The sequence below is a fragment of the Syngnathus scovelli genome, chromosome 20, assembly GCF_024217435.2.
Source record: "Syngnathus scovelli strain Florida chromosome 20, RoL_Ssco_1.2, whole genome shotgun sequence".
Lineage (NCBI taxonomy): Eukaryota > Metazoa > Chordata > Actinopteri > Syngnathiformes > Syngnathidae > Syngnathus > Syngnathus scovelli.
Window position 1 is genome coordinate 5,081,682 of NC_090866.1, and position 20,349 is coordinate 5,102,030.

At 42.6% G+C, this 20,349-nt stretch overlaps 2 protein-coding genes across 4 annotated transcripts; one reads left to right on the forward strand and one right to left on the reverse strand.

Moving 5' to 3' along the window:
• The first annotated feature begins 3,158 nt into the window (after positions 1-3,158).
• On the forward strand, positions 3,159-10,164 carry nr2e1 (nuclear receptor subfamily 2, group E, member 1). Of its 3 annotated transcripts, XM_049756489.2 has the most exons (10): positions 3,159-3,538; positions 3,641-3,710; positions 6,144-6,289; positions 6,682-6,769; positions 7,130-7,365; positions 8,213-8,359; positions 8,549-8,645; positions 8,719-8,871; positions 8,948-9,053; positions 9,169-10,164. In XM_049756489.2, the coding sequence occupies exons 2-10, from the start codon at positions 3,650-3,652 to the stop codon at positions 9,329-9,331; spliced, it is 1,197 nt and encodes a 398-aa protein (XP_049612446.1). In that variant the 5' UTR covers positions 3,159-3,538; positions 3,641-3,649; the 3' UTR covers positions 9,332-10,164. The 3 variants fall into 3 exon arrangements, with proteins under 3 accessions (XP_049612446.1, XP_049612445.1, XP_049612447.1); XM_049756488.2 differs by having other exon boundaries at positions 3,159-3,710; XM_049756490.2 differs by having other exon boundaries at positions 3,160-3,710; positions 8,722-8,871.
• A 334-nt stretch (positions 10,165-10,498) lies between these two features.
• snx3 (sorting nexin 3) lies at positions 10,499-20,091 on the reverse strand. The gene is given in 6 exon segments (XM_049756491.2): positions 10,499-11,432; positions 14,504-14,574; positions 14,576-14,629; positions 14,746-14,783; positions 14,786-14,840; positions 19,858-20,091. Coding segments are annotated over 6 exon segments (486 nt in total). The 5' UTR covers positions 20,020-20,091; the 3' UTR covers positions 10,499-11,326.
• Positions 20,092-20,349: the final 258 nt, after the last annotated feature.

Below are 20,349 nucleotides of genomic sequence, written 5' to 3' on the forward strand. Positions count from 1 at the left end.
AAGAAAAAAGAAAAGACGGCTCTTTACTACCTACTGAAAGCAGAGGTCCATGCCGAGAGGAGAACCCAGGGGCGACATCAGAGCGATTTCAGAGCAGCCAGTGATGGCATCTCTGTATATTTTAATATTAATGACCCCCACCCGAGTGCAGAGCAGCGCCTGCCTCTAAGCCTCCAACAGGTGCTTCCCCACTGCACTCGAGATCACCAAGCGAGCGACGATGGAGCAAGAAAGAAAGAGAGGCTGGGGCGGACGGCGAGTGGAGTTTTTGAGTCACTTTCCCCGTCCGAAACACGGGTCGATACTCGGCCCCCTCGCGCCACCACCAGCACCCCTTGAGAAAGAGATTGACTTTTGTTTGGAGTTTGTGAGAAGTGGGAATCAGAAGCCTGACAATGGGACTCCCCACGGTGAGAGGCTGAGAGGAGCCATCTCAAATCAGTCAGCCAGGGGACTGACTAATCCGTCCATTGTCCCACCCCAGCCACCGGCCGCACATCAACACATTCGCCCCCCATTGTCCCCCACCCTCGTGCAGCGGGATTTGCTCTCCCCAACAGCCAGTTTTGTCCAAGGCAGTTCGAGCGGAAGTTTCTCACTGACAATTTGCCCCAAATAGATTTGTCAGAGCGTCCAAACTGCGACGCGCCGGCTCGTTTTCTACGTTTTTGGTTCTGGACTCCTGGACTCTTGTCTAGGGAGAGCACATGTGTGCAGGTTTGTCTTATGCACACAACTACACAATGTTGCACAGCGGCGGCGACCAATAGGCCTGTATGAGGAAAAGTGTCTTGCATGGAAACAGGCCCAGGGGTTGACTTTTTAGAGTGGGCAAGTGGTCAGCACGTCTGCCTCACTTTGGGATTCAAATATGAGCTCTTGCCTTACTCTACATTCTACAGCACTTGTATAACTGATGGGTTAAAAAAAAAAAAATTAAAAAAAGGTCAAAAATTGTGTCAGTAGTGATGGGGCAGTTTTGGGGTCAACTGCCAAAAGATTTTCATTTTGTAGCGACAGGTAACCTGCCACACTAGATGGAACTATCCATGGTGCTGAAACATCTCACTCTTTCATGTTCTAGGTGTACAGTGGATCTGTCTCACAGTCTACAGTTCTGGGTTCAAATCTGGGCCTGGGGGGGGGGGGGGGCTTGAATTCACGTGAATAAAAAAATAACTGTGATGTAAAGCAGCAGTGGTTGATTTCTTCGGGGTCACTTTTAAAGAGGGCACAGCTGCTCAATGGCTTTTACCAGCCTTGAAATCTCCCCATTATTTGCTCCCTGGTGCTTAGTGACTTCTTGCTAAACCAATTGCATTCCGCCTGATTGCTTATAGGGACCTGTGCAGTCCTTGTCTGTGGTGTTTTCAGTATCGTATTTTCAGCATCCACGCTCATGCAAGCGCGCAGTTTAAAAAAATCAGGTTTTCTATTGTTCTGCAGTTACTTCCCCCATGTTTGTTTATCTTGAAGTACGCCAAATATCTCCATAGGGAAGAAGAGCTCCCCTGATACACAAAAATAAATAAAGACAGAAAAACAGACACACCATCGACTGCTTCCTTTTGTTGCTGACATTTCATTAAGTGTCTGCAGAAGATTGTCACTCGCGGAGAGAGCGCGAAAAGAAAGTGAAAGAAGGCAACCCGGGCAACCATGATGTTGGTTATATTTGTGTAAAGGCTATCCGTGAATGACGAGGATTAGGACGCGTTAAGGAGATTATGTCAAACATTCGCCATTCAACCGCCGGCAGCCACCCACGCACACGCGCGCACACGGGACACATCCGCACTCACGCGCAAACAAGTGAGATGGCAGCAGTCGAAAACTTTTGTCGAAAGTCATGCACTGGAACAACGCGGTCCACTTCACAAAAGCATATCATCATTAGTCGTCATAATATTTTAAAATACCTTGACCCTATTTTTTATTTTTTTGTATTCGATCTGAATATATGAAGACTACGAATAGTTCCAAACTTAAATATGGAGTTTTGTTATAATCATAAAGTTGTTCAGTCCTAAAATGAATATTTTTACAAATGTGACATTTCATCACATCGAGGGCTGCGCCTGATACAATTTTTTGCATCGCACTCATTAGTCAGCGCAGGTGTACCTAATATTGTGTCTGCTTTGTCATCGCCAGGGCCTACAAAAACTTTCGAGTGAATTCATCCCGCGCGTAAAAGCTGCAGGTTGCGAGACACCAAAGACACAATGGTTAATTGCAATTAAATACGCCTCCCCGCCTCGCCCCATGTCCGCTTAAATCGACACTTTGTGCGGCCATATGGCCTCCGCCGCACCGTGGGAAGAAGGACAATTAAAACCAGAATATGGATTTCTGGAGTTACCCGGGGAGAGCGCAGCAAGCTGTCAAGGTCAGGGTGTCAGAAAGAGAAGAACCCGGCGTCCACAGTTGCGTGGATGGGAGGGGAGCGTGCGTGGGGCAACCGGGTGGGGGCGTCATGCGGGAAGAGAAATGACTTAAAGTAGCCTACTGGTAGCCACTGGAAAAAAAATCACAAGGCCAACATGCTTTGCAATGGACAGCAATAATCACTTTTTTTGTCTTTGACTTTGTTGGAATCGTCTAACTTATTATTATCGAGAAAATCAAAGAAAAATATATTTTAACGTGGTTAAAGCACATTATCTATTAAGTACTATTCGGATGCAGTTTACGTTGTTTTTCCATGTCTTTGCAGTTTAGCAAATGCAAATAAAATAACATTTTAAAATTCCCAAGTAAAAATGTGTATTTTATTTGATTAAATACCATTTAATAACTAAATGAAAAGTGAGTGAATTTTTTCATTGACATGATGTCATTATAAAGTGCCTTTTTTGACATCGTTTACTGTATCTAAATTCTTATGCTTTTTTTTATTGTTAGTTATTTTATTTATGTCATTTTGGGTGTTACCTGGATTTAAAATACTACCTACCAGGTTAGTTTTTTGTAACGTTTACTAAATTGTAATAAAAGGGGGCAGAACACTAGAGTGGCTAGTGGGCAGTGCCTTGGGATCAATGAATGAGAGCGAGCGAGAGAGCGAGAGAGCGAGACTAAGAGAGAGAGAGACCGAGAGCGAGCGAGAGAGCGTGACGTCACGGCGGAGTTTGGCGTGGAAAGCCAAGTGGATGAAGGAAGTGGAGATCTCCACCCTCCAGCCTCCCTCCTGACACTTGTGCTAAATATTAGCAGGCTTGATTTATTCGGGCCAAGTCGCAGCACAAAGTCACACCTGCGGCCACGACTCAACACACAAATCTCAGTTTGGTGCCTCTAGTGCAAAAACAAAAAAGAAAAGGAAAAAAAAAAAGAACGCAAAAACATTTGGGGTTTGTTTGCTTTTTGCCCTCTTTATCCGGCCTCCTTCAGCTCCAACTTGACGCCTGTTGCGCATCGACCGCTGCCGCCGACAGGTCACCATCGCCGGGCTGCCAAAGGCTGCAAGTCGGTCCGGTTCGCCGATTGACCAAAAGGGACGATGCGTCGCCGCGCGAGCTGAGCGTGGACTCGTTAGGTTTGGTGGGGCGACGGAAAGAAACGAAAGCGAGATTAAGATTTATCACTTTTTTTTTAGACTATTTTTTAAAGAGACGGTTTTTCCATCTTGAACCTTCAGCATTTTTCCATGATGAGCAAACCTGCCGGCTCAACAAGTGGCTGTTTGGATATTCTCAATGTCAAATCAAGTAAGTGGCATTTTAACTTGAGAAAAAGATGCAAAATCAAGCGCATGGAAATTATTAGTGCATGTTTAAAAGAAAGTGACTATCAGTTTGTTATGAAACATTCGGGAAACGTGTGCGTCACATTGCTGTTTTAACTTTTATGTAGGCCTATTCGTTTCAAAACCAAATCAATTTAAATTGTTTTTAAAATTCAAAATTGTGTGTACCGATTTTCTTTGCGTTGCCGAAAAACAAGCAAACTAAATTAGAGCTATTCTAACGTGTTCTTAATTCCTCGTCTTCTCTTAATTTTAAACCTTTCAAACTGCGTCTTTTAGGCCAAAATGTTGGACTTTTTTTTTTTGCATAACACCCCATAAAAATCATACACGTGCACAGACTCAAATTTAAATTATTTTCTCAGTTAATTCATTGTAGCTAATTGAAAATCTCAATCATATCACTTATCTCATCGAATTATATGCATTATTAATGGCACCCCCTTAACATTGGTTAAATAGATATATATCAGGTTTTGGCCCTTGTTGCACTACGCCGTAAAAGAGTCGAATTCGGATAAAGTGACAATATTGTTTCCCTTACGCGCACAAAATAATTAGGAAAAAAATGTTTTCAAAATTATCAACTTTACTTGTGCTGTTTTCATTTCATTATTTCCATCCTAAAGTGTCAAATCAACCCCGCGGGTGCGTAGACATGCACTTTTAAGCCATTCAAGTCAAGTTAGTCATCAACTAGTTTTTAATTCTAATAATAAAAAAGGCTTTCTAATTGATGACAATAACGGCCTCCCTGGAGTTATTTTTCTTTGCTGCTACTTATTCCCATGCTACCCTTTGGGACGGGTCACTGGTGAATCAGTGAGCAGGTGGCAAAACGTCAGTGTAATTACATAGACGCCCCCCAACTCACCCCACCCCTACACACTTTTTCTTGTAGATTTGAATACCAAAAAAAAAACTTCACTTTCCCCACCAAACACCGGAGTCCATTTCCATGCACTTGATTGGAGTTTGGTGAAACGGGTTTATTGTGGTGGCGCGGTGTCACTGCCTAATCCTAGGGCCAAAAGACCTGCCGGATAAAGCAGCTGTCGAGTCCCATTATGAGGCCGACTTGGCAGCTTGTCGCGATGCGGCCAGTGAGACGAGCTTCAATGGGACGAAATCATTAAGTTAACACTTTCCCTCCCTAATGTCTCCATTGACCCCCCCCCCGGCCATTGTTTTACAGTAACCGGTTATGACGCTCGCCCACTTTTACAGTCTGGAAAATGCTCGCGCTGAATTCCCATGGTTGAAGTGCGACTGTCCAGTGTGAGAGAGTGAGAGAGAGTACGAGAGCAAGCGAGATAGAGAATCCATTAATTTAATAAAAATGTTAATGAAAATGAAACAAGAAAGAAACATTTCTTTCTTCTTCTAAGAGGAAAAAAAGTAAGGCAAAAAGTCCGCAGTATATCCTGTAGATGTGAGTAATTTGAGGATTAGGATTAAAATGAGAATTTAACGATCGAAATGTAAAGTGATGAATGAGCGAGATAATAGATAAAAAGGTGGTTGATGATGTAAACTTAAATTGATTTTTAAATTGACTCTCCCATCAGAAATTAATAGTATATATGACGAGTTTAGATGGATTTGGATTAAACATTTAGACAGACTGACAGATAGATATACTGAATAGAGAAAAAGAGAAAATGTACTTTTCTTGCACTAAGATACTTTTTCTTGACTATATGTAACTTATTCAATGTGTGTTTGTTTCAAGTCAAATGTTTTACTTTAAACGATAAAGTATAACAAGAATGGTTACTCAAGTACTGAATAATTTTTTACACATTACAATGCAGATACTAATGCTATACATTAAAATAGCAAGATCGAGTTTTGCTAATAATTACGAATAATGATTGATTTAAACATTCAAAATAAAGAAAGAACGAAACAAACAAAAAACTGTTGAAAATGAATGGCGGGATGGATGGAAGGAGGAATTTATTCTTCCTGATGGCAAAACTGTATTAATGCCATAAAAACGTAATTTTAAGAATACGAGTTCCATTTTTATAAGGATGAGACATTGAAGTATTAAAGCACTGTTGAAAAAAGAAAACATATATATAATTATAAAATAATTTAATACAACGAAGGAAAGTACTTTATACAGCTATGATTTCTTAATACACAGATTAGAAATTTGTAAAACTAGCTAAAATAATAACGTGTTGATATCAATGAACGAACAGGCTCATCCAATAGAAAATGGTAAATTCAAAAGCATAACAAAGTGAGGGGAAAGCGATTTTTTTTTAATCATTATGTGTTGCTTTTTCCTATCCTTGATTACGATACGGAAAGAAAACAGCTTTAAAATGTTTCTTGAATTCGTTGTTGCCAAAATAACGTCTTAATTTCCAAATTTCCATTGCAGGTCGCATTTTGGACATCCCGTGCAAAGTGTGCGGAGACCGCAGTTCGGGCAAGCACTACGGCGTCTACGCCTGCGACGGCTGTTCGGGCTTCTTCAAAAGAAGCATTCGACGAAATAGAACTTACGTGTGCAAGTCTGGCTCTCAGGTACCGCCCCCCCCCCCCCCCCCCGATTAAATGGGTTACCCCCCCCCCTATGCGCTTCTGCAAGACACTTTCAACTAGTTGACGCCGTTTCCGAGCTGTGCCTGAACGCATCACACTGGCAGCTTTTAAATAGCGAAACGCGTCGGTGCGTTGTAATTTATCAGGTGTAATCCCATCTAATGTGATGAAAGCGAGGATTCAATGGGCAGGGGGCGGGATATTATTTAGCACCCCCCTCTCTTAGATTTTACCCCGCCCCCCATGAGACTGAATCGAGGGGGGGCGTGCGTGATAATGATAGCACCTGGAAATTGGTCTCCTAGGAAGATAATAGTAAGGATAGTAGCGTTGCAGCTATTATATGATAACACTGTTTCCGTGCGTGTGTGTAGGGTGGGTGTCCTGTAGACAAAACTCACAGAAACCAATGCCGAGCATGCCGCTTGAAAAAGTGCCTGGAAGTCAACATGAATAAAGACGGTAAATATCCACCCAACCATCCATCCATCAATTTTCTCAACCACTTTATCCTAACGCTATATGGATATTTCATTTTATAACACAAACGGTGCAGCAACACACATAGACAATAGTCACAATGCAGTCCTCACAGGTATATATTCCTTATCCTCTCTGAAAATGACTCACATTACTAAGTCACTTAGCCCAGTTGTGAAACCTATTTGTGTCTACTTGACTGCATTATAATATGCCCTCTGGTGGTCAAATCACATCAATTCATCAAGTAATTTTCATGGAGTTCAAATGACCAAAAGTGACCAAGACAGAGCGAAAAGGTAAAAACAAAACATAAAACAACTTTTAATGTGGTGTTTCCAGCCGTCCAACACGAGAGGGGACCCCGAACGTCCACCATCCGAAAACAGGTGGCCCTGTATTTCCGAGGTCATAAAGAGGTCAATGGGTCGTCTACGCATTTCCCAGGCTCTTCCCTGCCGGGGCCCCCCTTCTTCACCACAGTCACACAACTGGAGCCTCACACTTTGGATATGAGTACTGTGGCTAGCACACCAGAGAGGCAGGCCATCGTGGGCCTGGCACAGCCAACCCCAAAGGTAACATACTGATTTTGATTTTTTAACATATACAAGCTTCAATTATAATTAATTATATTTAAATTATATTTAATTCTAATTAAAACTTGCATTCTATTACATTCATTGTCATGTCCACTTAGATTCAGTAAATAGTTTAAAGCCTAATTTCAAATAAATTCAATACTATTTTATACAGACCCATGTAAACAAATAATTCGACCAAAGTGACAAAGAACAACAACAGAACACTCACCTCAAACAAAATCAAGTGTCACTGCAGGGCCTCCAGCATCTGGGTTGGGTAACAAAGTGATAGACAGAAAATGAGAATGGGATGGGAGGTTGTATTGAAGAATAAAAACGCTCTATGAAATGATACTTTTTGAAAACAAAGTAAAACTGAAATACATGGTAAATAATTAAGGCATGTATCGTGACTTGGCGACAAGGCTGCAGTATCGTAAAGTCATCAAGACAAAGACAAGTTTCACTACTGTAATTGACTCCATAATCCGGAGTTAAAAAAAAAAAATTCACAGAGGGTAAAGAATATGTGCCATAATTAACACTTAACTGAATTTACAAACAATTTCTATTGCTACACCACAGCAAAAGGTTAGATGGAGTGGAAATTTGCTTGATGATGATTTCATTCCCCCAGTAGGGTTAGAAGTTGAAATTCTTGCCCTGATTTAGCCCCTAAGAGGCACAAATCGGCCAATTAGATTTCTCACTGCAAATCCGCCGCAAGAAACACTAATCGTCGCTAAAAAGCAGGTGCCGTGGCTTGGAATTTGACCTTTGCCGCGTACAATGAGCATGACTGTTTCCGAGGTGCTGATGTTTTTTCTCTCCCCTGCTTCAGTACCCCCACGAAGTCAGCGCCACCCCTATGTACCTGTACGAGGTGGCCACGGAGTCGGTCTGCGAGTCGGCCGCCCGCCTCCTTTTCATGAGCATCAAGTGGGCCAAAAGTGTGCCGGCCTTTTCCACGCTGCCCTTATCTGACCAGGTACGTTCAAGCACACGTGACTGGAATTAAAGCAAACATGGAGTTGGGGGATTAAGGCACGCGTTAAATTTAAGAGGCGGGCCAGTGGGCTGGAGGGGGGGGATTCAAACATGGTTGACATAAATTGGCCAATGTGGTTTAAGCATTACAGAAGTCTATTTTGAACACAAGATTTACAAATCTTTGCAGTTGATTCTGTTGGAAGACGCATGGAGGGAATTATTTGTCCTGGGTATCGCGCAGTGGGCTATCCCAGTGGACTCTACGACTTTACTTGCCGTTTCTGGTATGTGACTGAGACACGCAACGAGGCCTTTTGGCTCAGGCCACCTTCCCTAGTCGTAATTTCGTGTCATCAGCAGGGATGAACGGCGAAAACACGGAATCCCAGCGGATGAACAAGATCATGTCCGAGATCCAAGCGCTTCAAGAGGTGGTCACCAGGTTCCGACAGATGCGGCTGGACGCAACAGAGTTCGCCTGTTTGAAATGTATCGTGACGTTCAAAGCCGGTGAGGGCCCGGCCACGGTGCAGATGGACTTTGGCTTTTGGTTTGCGTTGTAACCATCCCGCTCTTGTGCTAACAGTCCCGACACAGGGGGGTGGAGAGTTGAGGAATTTCCGCAACGCCAGTGCCATCGCTGCGCTACAGGATGAGGCACAGCTTACGCTCAACAGCTACATACACACCAGGTAAAAAAATATTCAATCACTTCCCATTTTCAAAATTTCAAACTAGTGCGCTGACATCTAGTGGCTGAGAGTGGAATTACATAACAAAATGTGTCCCCTCCCTCGTTCGTTGCAGGTACCCAACTCAACCGTGTCGTTTCGGCAAGCTACTGCTGCTCCTGCCTTCCCTGCGCTCCGTCAGCCCGTCCACCATTGAGGAGGTTTTCTTCAAGAAGACCATCGGCAACGTGCCCATTACCAGGCTTCTGTCCGACATGTACAAATCCAGCGACATATGACACTCACCGGTCAACCCGCCTGCTTGGGAAAAAAAAAAAGAAAAAAAAAAAAGACTTGGAACATGAGGGGGGGGGGGGCGCAACCCCCACTCAAGACTCACCCAGCAGGTTGCAGAGTTAGCAGAAGCAACATCTGTATGAAAGAAAACACAGCCAGAAAACCAGTTCATCAAGTCGCCTGTTAACAGTGGCTCTAGTTAAAGGATTAGTGTAACCGCCATGATAGATTTACCTTTAAAGAAGCAGTGGACTGGACAGAGGAAAGCTATTCATGTATAAATATAGATGACTGAAAACTCTGGGGAGCAGCTGCCAAGTTACATAACAAAGACATGTTCTATATGAAAATAACTGCAAGTGTCTGTGAGACCAATGAGCTTGACGACCAATTTAATATTTTATTGCTGTGTTCAATCCTACCGGAAGACTCGCCCTCCCGTAAAAAAAAAAAAAAAAGACCCACGGGCGATGTCATTTATATTAAACACCCCCCCTTCTCATCTAGTGTTGAAATCAAACCCATGCGTCAATACTGAGGAAATGACTGTTGTGGGAAAGGGGGGGGTCCCCTCAATGGACATGCAACTGAGTTTGTATTTAAGTGTTTGTATCCAGGAGCAACATTGAAATGTTTAGGTCAACAAAAACGTTAGACACTAACATGGATTTAAAAAAACAATATTCAGCACTTGGGGAGGCGTTTGGTGGAATAATATGGTGGTTTTATTCTATTGTAAAAACGTGGGAGTTATAACTACTTGGAAGAGGTGAAACCATTTGAATAAAGGACAGTGAATTTAATTTTTCCTAAATGGTATTAATTTAAAAAGTAATCTAGTGTGCTGCCACTTTTTTTTTTTAACAAAATAATGTGCAAAAGGGTAATGGAAAGTTGTCATCATTTACAATAGTAAAATTCTAAATATATGCATTAGTTTATAAAATCAGAATTAAGTTATTTATAAAATTAAATTACATTATAAAATTATGAGTTAATTCTCGTAAAATTACAATCTGTGTAAACTTGCATCATTTATCTACAAAAAAAAGTAATTTACTCTAAAATGATTCCTATAAGTTCCTTCATAGAATAATTTTCTTTTTGAGTTCTTGCACTTCATACGCATGAATTTGAAAGTTGGCAAACAAAAAATATTTATGCATATATGCAGTTGATATTTCACCTATTTTATTGGAAAATCCTCAAAATTAACAAAACAAAACAAACAATGGCACAGCATTATATAAATCTCAAAATGCGTATATAGCCAGTAGAAATACTGCAGTTACCTCTGTGTAAATTGACTTCCTAGAAAAGCGATGGTGGTAACAGGACAAGTGCTGGTTGCTGGACACGCGGAGCACACATGCGGAGCGCGCGCGCGCGCGCGCGCATGCGCGCGCGCGCATGCGCGCATGCGCGCGCGCGCACACACGCGCACACACACACACACACACACACACACACACACACACACACACACACAGACACACAGACACACACATTTATTTTGGTGGAGTGGGTTGATGCAGCGGTGTCAAGGTGGAGGTCAAACACGTTCTTTAAATTTCAAGGCCCACTAATGTGCGACGTGCCAATAATGACTCTACAATGGACTCAGCTGTGGGTCGTAGTTACAACATAAATGAATATATTCATGACGGCGCAAATGATAAATAGAATTATACAGCCATGTTAACGGCCTTTGCAGACACCATGTGATGCTGCTAACATTTGCTGCTATTAAAAGAGGAACATAAAAAGTGGAGAGGGGGGCTGGAAAGGACAGTGAGCTATTTATATAGATATTTATGTACGTGTGTCTATTTGGGGAAGGGTATCTGATTTTTTTTCAATTGTCTGAGAAAAAGCAAAAGCAGCGAAGGGGGAGAAGGAGCACTGTGGGTTGGGTGGTCCGAGCTCGGCTGAGCAGGCGGGCCAAGTCCGATGAGGGCCTGCAGGCAAGTAGATTGGCTGCGCCATCTTTTTTTTTTTTAAGCTTGTCTGACTTTGGACGGCGTGTAGTGCTTGTCCACAGACTCATCCTGTAGAAACATGTGCAGGCATTTTTCGTTCTGGGCCAGAGGGTGACCGGCCACTCTGAAAACACACATACATGGACCACAGGCAAGGAGTCAGAGGAAGTCAAACTTCAGAAGCAAACTTCAACGTACACAACGACAGAAAAGGAGAAGCCACTGTGCGCGTTATTTTGAATGTGTGGTGGTGCTTTGAATGATTTACGTTTAATTAGCACATACCTTGATTTGTGGCCTTTCTTGTCATAGCGGAAAACATGAAAATGACTCCACTCATGGTGTCTTGTTTCTTAGCAGGAATTTAACACGCTTGTCCTTTTTTTGTTTTTTGCGGTGAGAAAATGGTCGTGCGTCAAGGAAGGAGAGCTGTACCCTTCCGGAAGGGATTCGATAACCAGCTGAATGGCCAAAGCAACGTCCAGTAACAATAGTTAAAAATGACGAGGTAAATCCATTTGTCATTATGCCTATTCCATTAAAAATTTGGAGGACCGTGTTCTTTCTCAAAGCCACTCTGACATGAGGCGGATGACGCACGAGGGCTTACGCAACAAATTTTCTTAGGCACCTGAGACCCAGGAGGGTGATGATGCCATACAAACCGGATTCGATTGAAATTGGGAAATTGTGTAAAATGTAAATAAAAACAAATCACAATGATTTGAAAATCATTTTCAACCTATATTCAATTGAATACACGACAAAGACAACATATTTAATGCTCAAACTCAAACTTTATTTAATTTTTCAAATAATAATTAACTTAGAATTTCATGGCTGTAATACGTGCGGTAGAAGTTGGGAAAGGGCATGTTTACCACTTCGTTATATCACCTTTCCTTTTAATAACACTCAATAAACGTTTTGGAAGAGAGGAGACTAATTCTCTTAGCTTCTCATGTGGAATTCTTTCCCATTCTTGGTTGATGAACCACTTCAGTTGTTCAACAGTCTTCCCTGTCATATTTTACGCTTCATAATGCGCCACATATTTTCAATGGGAGACCGGTCTGGACTGCAAGTGGGCCAGGGGAGTACCTGGACTCTTTTACTTCGAAGCCACGCTATTGTAACACGCGCAGAATGTGGTTTGGCATTATCTTGCTGAAATAAGCAGCGGTGTTCATGAAAATGACGTCGCTTGGATGGCAGCATATGTTGCTCCAAAATCTGTATGTACTTTTCAGCATTTATGTTGCCTTGACAGAAATGTAAGTCACCCATGCCATGGGAACTAATGCACCCCCATACCATCACAAATGCTGGCTTTTGAACTTTGCGTTGATAACAGTCTGGATGGTCCGCTTCCTCTTTGGTCCGGAGGACACGACGTCCAGTATTTCCAAAAACAATTTGAAAAGTGAACTCATCAGACCACAAAACACTTTTCCATTGTGCATCAGTCCATTTTACATGAGCTCGGGCCCAGAGAACCTGGCGGCGTTTCTGGATGTTGTTCATAAATGGCTTTTGCTTTGCATGGTAGAGTTTTAGCCCGCACTTACTAATGTAGTGACGAACTGTATTTACTGACAGTGGTTTTCTGAAGTTTTCCTGAGCCCATTTGGGGATATCGTTTACACACTCATGTTGGTTTTGAAGGCAGTGCTGTCTAAGGGATCGAAGGTCACGGTCATTCAGTCTTGGTTTCTGGCCGTGGCGCTTACGTGCAGTGATTTCACCAGATTCTCTGAACCATTTGATGATATTATGGATCGTAGATGTTGAAATCCCTAAATTCCTTGCAATTTTGCTTTGAGAAATGTTATTCTTAAACTGTTCAACTATTTTCTCACGCAGTTGTGGACAAAGTGGTGAAACTCGCCCCATCCTTGTTTGTGAATGACTGAGCATGTTTGGGGAGGCTTCTTTTATACCCAAGCATGGTTCCCACCTCTTCCCAATTAGCCTGACCACATGTGGGATGTTCCAAATAGGTGTTTGATGAGCTTTTCTCAGCTTTCTCAGTATTTTTTGCCACGTTGCAGCCATGAAATTCTAAGTTAATTATTATTTGGCAAAAAACAATTAAGTTTATCAGTTTGAACATTAAATATGTTGTCTTTGTAGTGTATTCAATTGAATATGGGTTGAGAAGGATTTTCAAATCGTTGCAGTTTGTTTTTATTTACATTTTACACAATTTCCGAACTTCAACCGAATCCAGTTTGTACATTTGCATCTTAACCTCTCATGGGAAATAGGAACAATTACAAGTCAGGGTCAAGAGAAGTTTGGCGGAGGGGGAAAAAAAAAAAAGTTGGGGTCAACGTTTGATTAGTGTTGCTCCAATCAAGCTGTGCATTCCAAAAGATAAGCTCTTCACAATGCTCTCATCATTTGATAAAGCTGGTTTCTAACAATGATATCATAAACAGCAGCGTCTTATTTCCTGGAATGCACGAGACAGCGTCCTAATAACCCACACATTACCGTCCTATTTTTTAAAAAATATTTACGGTTTCAAATTTTCTTGGCACACTTGACGTCAAATCTGAAGAACTGATACATTTGCACATGAAACAAAGATAACGACCACGTCTGCAATCAAAGCAAATAATTACAATGGCACTGTAATGAAAAAAAAAAAAAAACACAAAAAACCCATGTAGCACATGGTGTAATTTGCGTCGCAATTATCATAAATTAAACACCACAAACGAATCAAACGTGTGGCGAAAAATCTGCTTTGTTAGGTAATTAGAAACAACAGTTAAAGAGGCCGAATAAAAAAAAAAAAAAAGTCTAATGTTGAGAACGACTTTCAGGAAAAAAAAAAAAGCTCTGCTTACTTGACAAGAAGCACTTTGGCTGAGAATTTACATTTTGTGCCTCGCCCCACCAAAAAGCTATTTGAACACAAATGGGGCAACAACACATGTTGTCAGATGATAAATATTCCAATAATCATAATCACATACTCTTTATACTCTGTGAAAAAAATTGAACTGAACTTGGATTCGAATGCACCACATGGAGTCTACTCTCCATGTTTGTCGAGCCGTCATGAAAAATATAGTTGTTGGCACTGGCTATCTTTTGGACACTTGTTTGACAAAGTGTTACTTGCAACACTGCAAGTCGAAATGATTGCGGCAAATGTCTGAGGTGACATCTGAGCTGATGGCTTACTTGTTTAGGAACTGCTCCAGACCTTGTCGTCTCTCCTCTATGAAAGAATCATCAAATATCCCATCGTCCCCCTCGGAAGGGCAACTGCCGGATCAGAGCTTTACCCGGGAGGGGCGGCACAACGACCTGGGAGGAAATTAGAAGCAGCACTAAATTTCGCACAAAGATTGATAAATTGATTTTGCGTGGACAAATTTGCATTCATTGGCTGGGCTCTGTTTAAAAAAAAAACAAAAAAAAACCTTGCTCTCCCTTTCCAGCTCCGCCCTGAGCCACTCAAGTCACTGTAGCGCCGCCGTACACTCGACTCCTTCAGCTTGAAGATGGGAAGGTTCGTCTGATGGGGTTAAAAGGAGACGCTCTTTAGGAGTTTCACAATATTTCTCCGAATGCATAAAGAACACAAAAACTTTCATGGATTATGGACAACATATTATATATATATGAGCATGTTTAGTTGATCTAAACTTGTAAACTTTCTTGTAGATTTTCTTTGAGGAACCTTCAGGTAGGGGCGAATATTAGAGCATAAAGTTCAGAAGGAGCCTTTATTTTTGTGTTCCAATGAAAGGACTCGACGGAGAACGGCCAATCGGAGACGAGTATTCCACCGCATAAAAACACGAGCCAGTTGACATTGTCAAGTGGGTGAACAAAAGTGATTTTATGTTTATGGCTTTCAAGTTGGGGGGGGGGGGGGGGGGGGGGGGGGGGGGGGGGGGCAAACAAAGACGTTCAAATCATACTCAAACTGGCCTCCAGGAGACAGAAATCACTTATGTTTTGCTCACCAAGGACTGCCACACAGACTCTTTTGCCATTTTTTTTCTTTTTCCTATGTTTGCAAGCACGGAGGAGATGCTCGCCTAATCCCTCGTCGCTGTTGATGAGCACTCGAGAGCGGCGTTTTCGTTCGAAAGAGGGGACAATGTTTCGACATTGACAGAGAACACTGGCTCAAATAGCAAATCACAGCACAATGCCAAAGCTATTCACTCTTCCTGACAGCACATGGCCATCCTATGACAATGCACCGACGAGGAGGGGCTCAAAGAGTGTTTTCAATAGCGGGCTGCATTTGCGGAAGGTCAGAATTTACAGAAGAAAGCACCACAATGGCAAAAGCAATTGAGCAAGTAGCTGCAGCAGAAAAATTCACATATGAACAGCAGATTTGTCTTTACAAGTTCTCCATTTGCATCTCCCTTCAGGTTCTTCACAGGTGATGTTGTCAATACACTCGACCCCCACCCCTCCTCTTTCTCAGGTCACACGAGAAGTGGATTAGTTTAGCTTTATTGCCCCACTACTCTAGCATTAACTCCACTTGCCTGTCCCCGCTGCGTAATGTTACCTCACAGCGAGGAGCGCGGCAAAGTTAATCCCCAGCACAACAGATCACAGTTACAGGTAATCTGCCACCGCCGTGACTCTAATCCCATCATGTGCACACTGAAAAACACTTAAAAAAATATATATATATATTAAAAAAAAAAAAAAAAAAAAAAGTGCATTTACACTGACGTACTATCAAGTACAGTTTTGTGTAAAGGTTTGACCAATCATGTTCGATAATGTGTTTTGGACAGGCCGATGTGAAAAATTGAATCCGATCAATTTGGTCCAGAGACAATAAAACCGGGAAGTGAGAAAGTCACCTGGCCTTGAAATCCTCTTGCCCCCCCCCCCCCCCCCCCCCCCCCCCCCCCCCCTCAAAGCCTGTGATTAAGAGATTGCTCCTGCCGGACAGGGGGGTGGAACGCAAACGACAAAAGTGAGCGGTCTGGTTCCGCCAAAAAGAGGCGGTGTGCGAGAGCCCTCGGAGTCAAAGCTCAGGTTTCCTCCGCCTCTGTTCTCTCGGCAGCCTCGGCTCACCGGCCCCTTGTGCCGACTTTCACCTGGCGAGGTGTCCGCGTTTGTGCAATTCTCTGAAAGGCACTCTCGGTTGCTAAAAAGTTGACTGAATAAAAGCTTAGAGCAAAAATGGAGGGGGCTGTCTTTTTTCCCCTATAGGCGTCATTTCTGGGAAATCTTACGCTGCTAATTAATATGCACGTTCGGCCGAACAAAAGGCAAAGTGAAAGAGAGGGGTACTTGAAAGCAGGCCGCTGAGCTTCACCTTCCATTATGAGCCTACCAGGCAATCTCGTATGCTCCATAGGAAGCAAGGCAGGCGTACTGTGTGAGACACACTATCTTGGCTTCATTGAAAACGGCGCTCGCCTTTAAAAACCAGCCTGGGACAAAGATCACTCATCTCCTGTGAGAAGAGTTCAAGACCATCACGCATTAGCTTTTAGCAGGATGGATCAAGTCAAGTTGGAGAGTGTGAATCCTAAAGCTCGCCCCCCTCCTGCCCCCCACCCCCCTTCTCCACCACAACCCCTTTTCACAATAATGGCATTAAAAATGGCAACATAATAGCATCTCATTGCAGCATACTCCGAAATGTTGAAAGAAGAAGAGGCTGGGAACAAAAGCTTTGGGGTGATGGGTCTTTTGCTCTCGCTTTGCCGCGTACTCACTCTCGCTCGCCGGCCCCGGCGCTCTGACAGTCTCTCTGCACTCTCTCGCTGGCAAAAAGCTGCTTTGTTACCATAGCATCAACTCCCACTTTTGATACTGTCATCTCAAGTAGGATATGGTAGCCTTGATACAATATGTTCCCTATTTCCATTAAAATAGTTGTCCAAGAGGATGCTGTAGACTTTGGATTACACTTGACTGTGCCTGACAAGCACGCCCACCCCACCCCTCCTTCTCATACCCACTCGCCCAAACTCGACTCAATTTTATTAATGGCCAAAGTCACACACACACATCCAAATTAAGCCAGAAAGAAAGTGAGGGAGAAACTAAGAGAATATAAAAGATGACGTGAAGTCTAAGAAGATCTTGCTCTCATTTATATACAAAGATTCCTAAGTTCAGTTTTGATTATATGGTTTAAATCTACTATGTCTGTTTTAAGTCAATTTAGACATTTTCAACTTTTCATTTTCTTTTTTTACCTAAGACTATGCAGACTGTTTTCCACCAAAATGGATCCAAACATGCTTTGTCGTTTATATATATATGTATAAAAAAAGCTTTCTGTGAGTCTCTTGGGCATTTCAGATTTCAATTACAAGCTAAAACAAATGGATGTGAATGAGAACAAAAGTCGACTTCTTCACAGAGACCCATCAACATTACAAGTCCGCTAAGGAAAAATGAGATATCCGTCTCCTTTCAGTATCTAGTTAGCTTTCTCTCTGGGAGTGAAAGAGGGCGGATTGATCCCATTGATTTGAATACGAACTTAAAGCCTGCCTGTCAACAAGTGACTACGCTGGCTAACCCGGAGAGAGGTACTGCAATAAATAAATAAATAAATAAAATAAATAAATAAACCCTTGTGATTCACCAGCATCTCAGCCTTTTCTGAATGAAAAACACTTCACACTCGCTGTGGACTTTATCATTTCATAGTGTAAATAAGCTCTTGATCCGATGTTGACATTATGCAGTCATCGGTCTATTATAGGCACAACTGTCGAATCTCACCGCAAAGCAGGCGAGTGACTGCATGGAGAGTGAAATGGGATAAGTGGAAGCGGGATCAAGGCTGCTGAAGGGGGTGGCTTTATCATCGGGAGGGTGTATGGCCGGGCAGTTACCGTTCCAGCCCCCCCCCAAGCCTGGCCTATTTCATTCTTCCCCCTCTCAATGAGGGGATTAAGAAGACTCTCTCAGAGCGACCACAAGGGCTCTCTTCGATTTTGGATGGAACGTGGGACAGCAGTGGGAACTTGAGGCACGGCAAATGAGCCGTGAGCAATCAATCAATCAATCAAATCAATGAATGAATGAATGAATGAATGAATGAATGAATGAATGAATGAATAAATAAATAAATAAATAAATAACTCTTTGGGTTTTTCTGAGCAACGGTGTGGCCAAAAAGCAATAGTTGACCATGCTGAAGATGAAGTCCTTCAAACGGATGCTGAGGACAGGAAGCGAAGCAAAGTTCACGCGGCATTCGCTTCATCCGAAAGCAAGGTCACACGGGGCTACGATGTGCATAATAATGCTGATTACATGCATATGCTAATTACACCACGGTAATCAAGTACAGTAGCCCCATGTTCAACTCTGATGCCTCAAGACGGCTTTGCTTCCCGTCTTGTCTTTTTGAGGAGCAGCAAGCCAGGAATTGCTGAATTATTTTTGTCATCACTATAATAGTACAAAGAAATGTCCATTTTGTTGTGCCGAGCATTGAACAGAAAACTGATAAAAAAACAAAAAACAATTGTGGTCTTATAAAGCACAATTGCAGGAAGCCCAGTGTGATATAGCTCTAAACTTCAGATTTACAATAGAGTGGTACTAAAAAGCCATCTGTAACATTTCGATCATTACAAATGATTAAAAGTAATGCCTTCAACCAAAGCCCAATGTGACTCGGGTTTCGCAACAGGTGGAAGTGTTTGACCGCAACAACTCTCATTGGTGTTACACAATGCTGTCTGTCACGTATGGCCTCGTATGAGCTAATTGCTGCACAAGCCGACCCTACTGCACATTTTCTCAGTCAGCAGCTTGTTTAGCAAAGGATTGTGGGAGATTTTCTCCAAACAGAGGCCCTTCTAACTCCCCTGCAATGTCCTCAGCAGGGGGAGGAAGGAAATGCCTTGCAGGGAGGTGAGCCAGAGGATCAGCTCACATCCTGTCTGCCTGAGCTGACCGTGCAAGACAAGTTAGTCAAGAGAAGATCCATTAAATCAAGAGAGCACACAAACCAAACCTCGCATCAATACGGCTAAAGTTTGGAGGATTATTTGAGTGTACAAACAACCATCTGTTGGTCATGATTGTCATTCCCACATTATGGGGTGTGGTTATATTTTGCGAAGAAAGTTACTGTAGTAGGGCTTCACATTAGCTAGTGACTGGTCCGTTTCTTGCAATTTTACAATCGAAAATTATTACAACAACTTTGCTGCTTTTGCAGGTGCCCCCAATAAACGTTGTGCTCACCTGATGGGGGAAAAACACTGTCAAAGAAGAGAAGCAACAAAACTACCGACAAAACTTGGCGTCACACTATCAAAGACATCATCCTATGCTAAGAAGCTAAACGTTGGTAGCTTCGTCCCACGGATGATGCTAACCTAACAGCTAAAGGTTTTCATTCATACTGATTAATTCTGTATTGAACGTGAGAAACACCCTCACTAACACTACATATAAACGTTGTGCGCGTAATTGTGTCACAATGTCACCCGCTAATAACCTGCATTTGTGGGCTAAACTCAGGTAAATAACCCAGAGGCTAACGGTACTAGCAACTAATGATGAAAGCTCACCTTCAGTCTGACTTCGTACGTCGTGTGTCTGCCTCTTCCTACCCCGATCGTCTCGGGGTTGCTCACGTCAATCTCCAGAAAGTTACTCGGTGGTCCATAAGCGTCGTTTAGGTTCTGGGGCTTGCTAAACAGCCTTCTTGTATCAGCTATGGTTTCAGCCATTTCTAACCCTGCGCTTTAGCGAAACTAGCTGTTCCGTCAAGCGCAGCTGAAAATTATTATGTGCGTTCCGGTACTGGCCTTCACAATAAAAACAGTTTTAGGTGTGCTTAAGATAAATGTTTGAAAAACTAAAAGGTAAAAACAAAGGACTTCCATAACATTTGATTATTTAAGAGTCTAAAATGCGTCAAAGTCTACCTGGAATAACACAATTCGACGTTTCCCTCCCTACCCTCGTTTCCGGAGCTGACTTATCTATTACTTTGACAGCTTGAATTTTACAAACACACACTGACTCCTATCAGCTGAGCTTCAGCTGACTGCTGCCCG

Excerpts from the sequence above, each read along its gene's own strand:
- nr2e1 (XM_049756488.2), top strand. The coding sequence starts at position 3,650 with ATGATGAGCAAACCTGCCGGCTCAACAAGTGGCTGTTTGGATATTCTC. Across the intron at positions 3,711-6,143 it reads TATTCTCAATGTCAAATCAA|GTCGCATTTTGGACATCCCG; the intron begins GTAAGTGGCATT and ends TTTCCATTGCAG. Across the intron at positions 8,646-8,718 it reads GACTTTACTTGCCGTTTCTG|CAGGGATGAACGGCGAAAAC; the intron begins GTATGTGACTGA and ends TCGTGTCATCAG.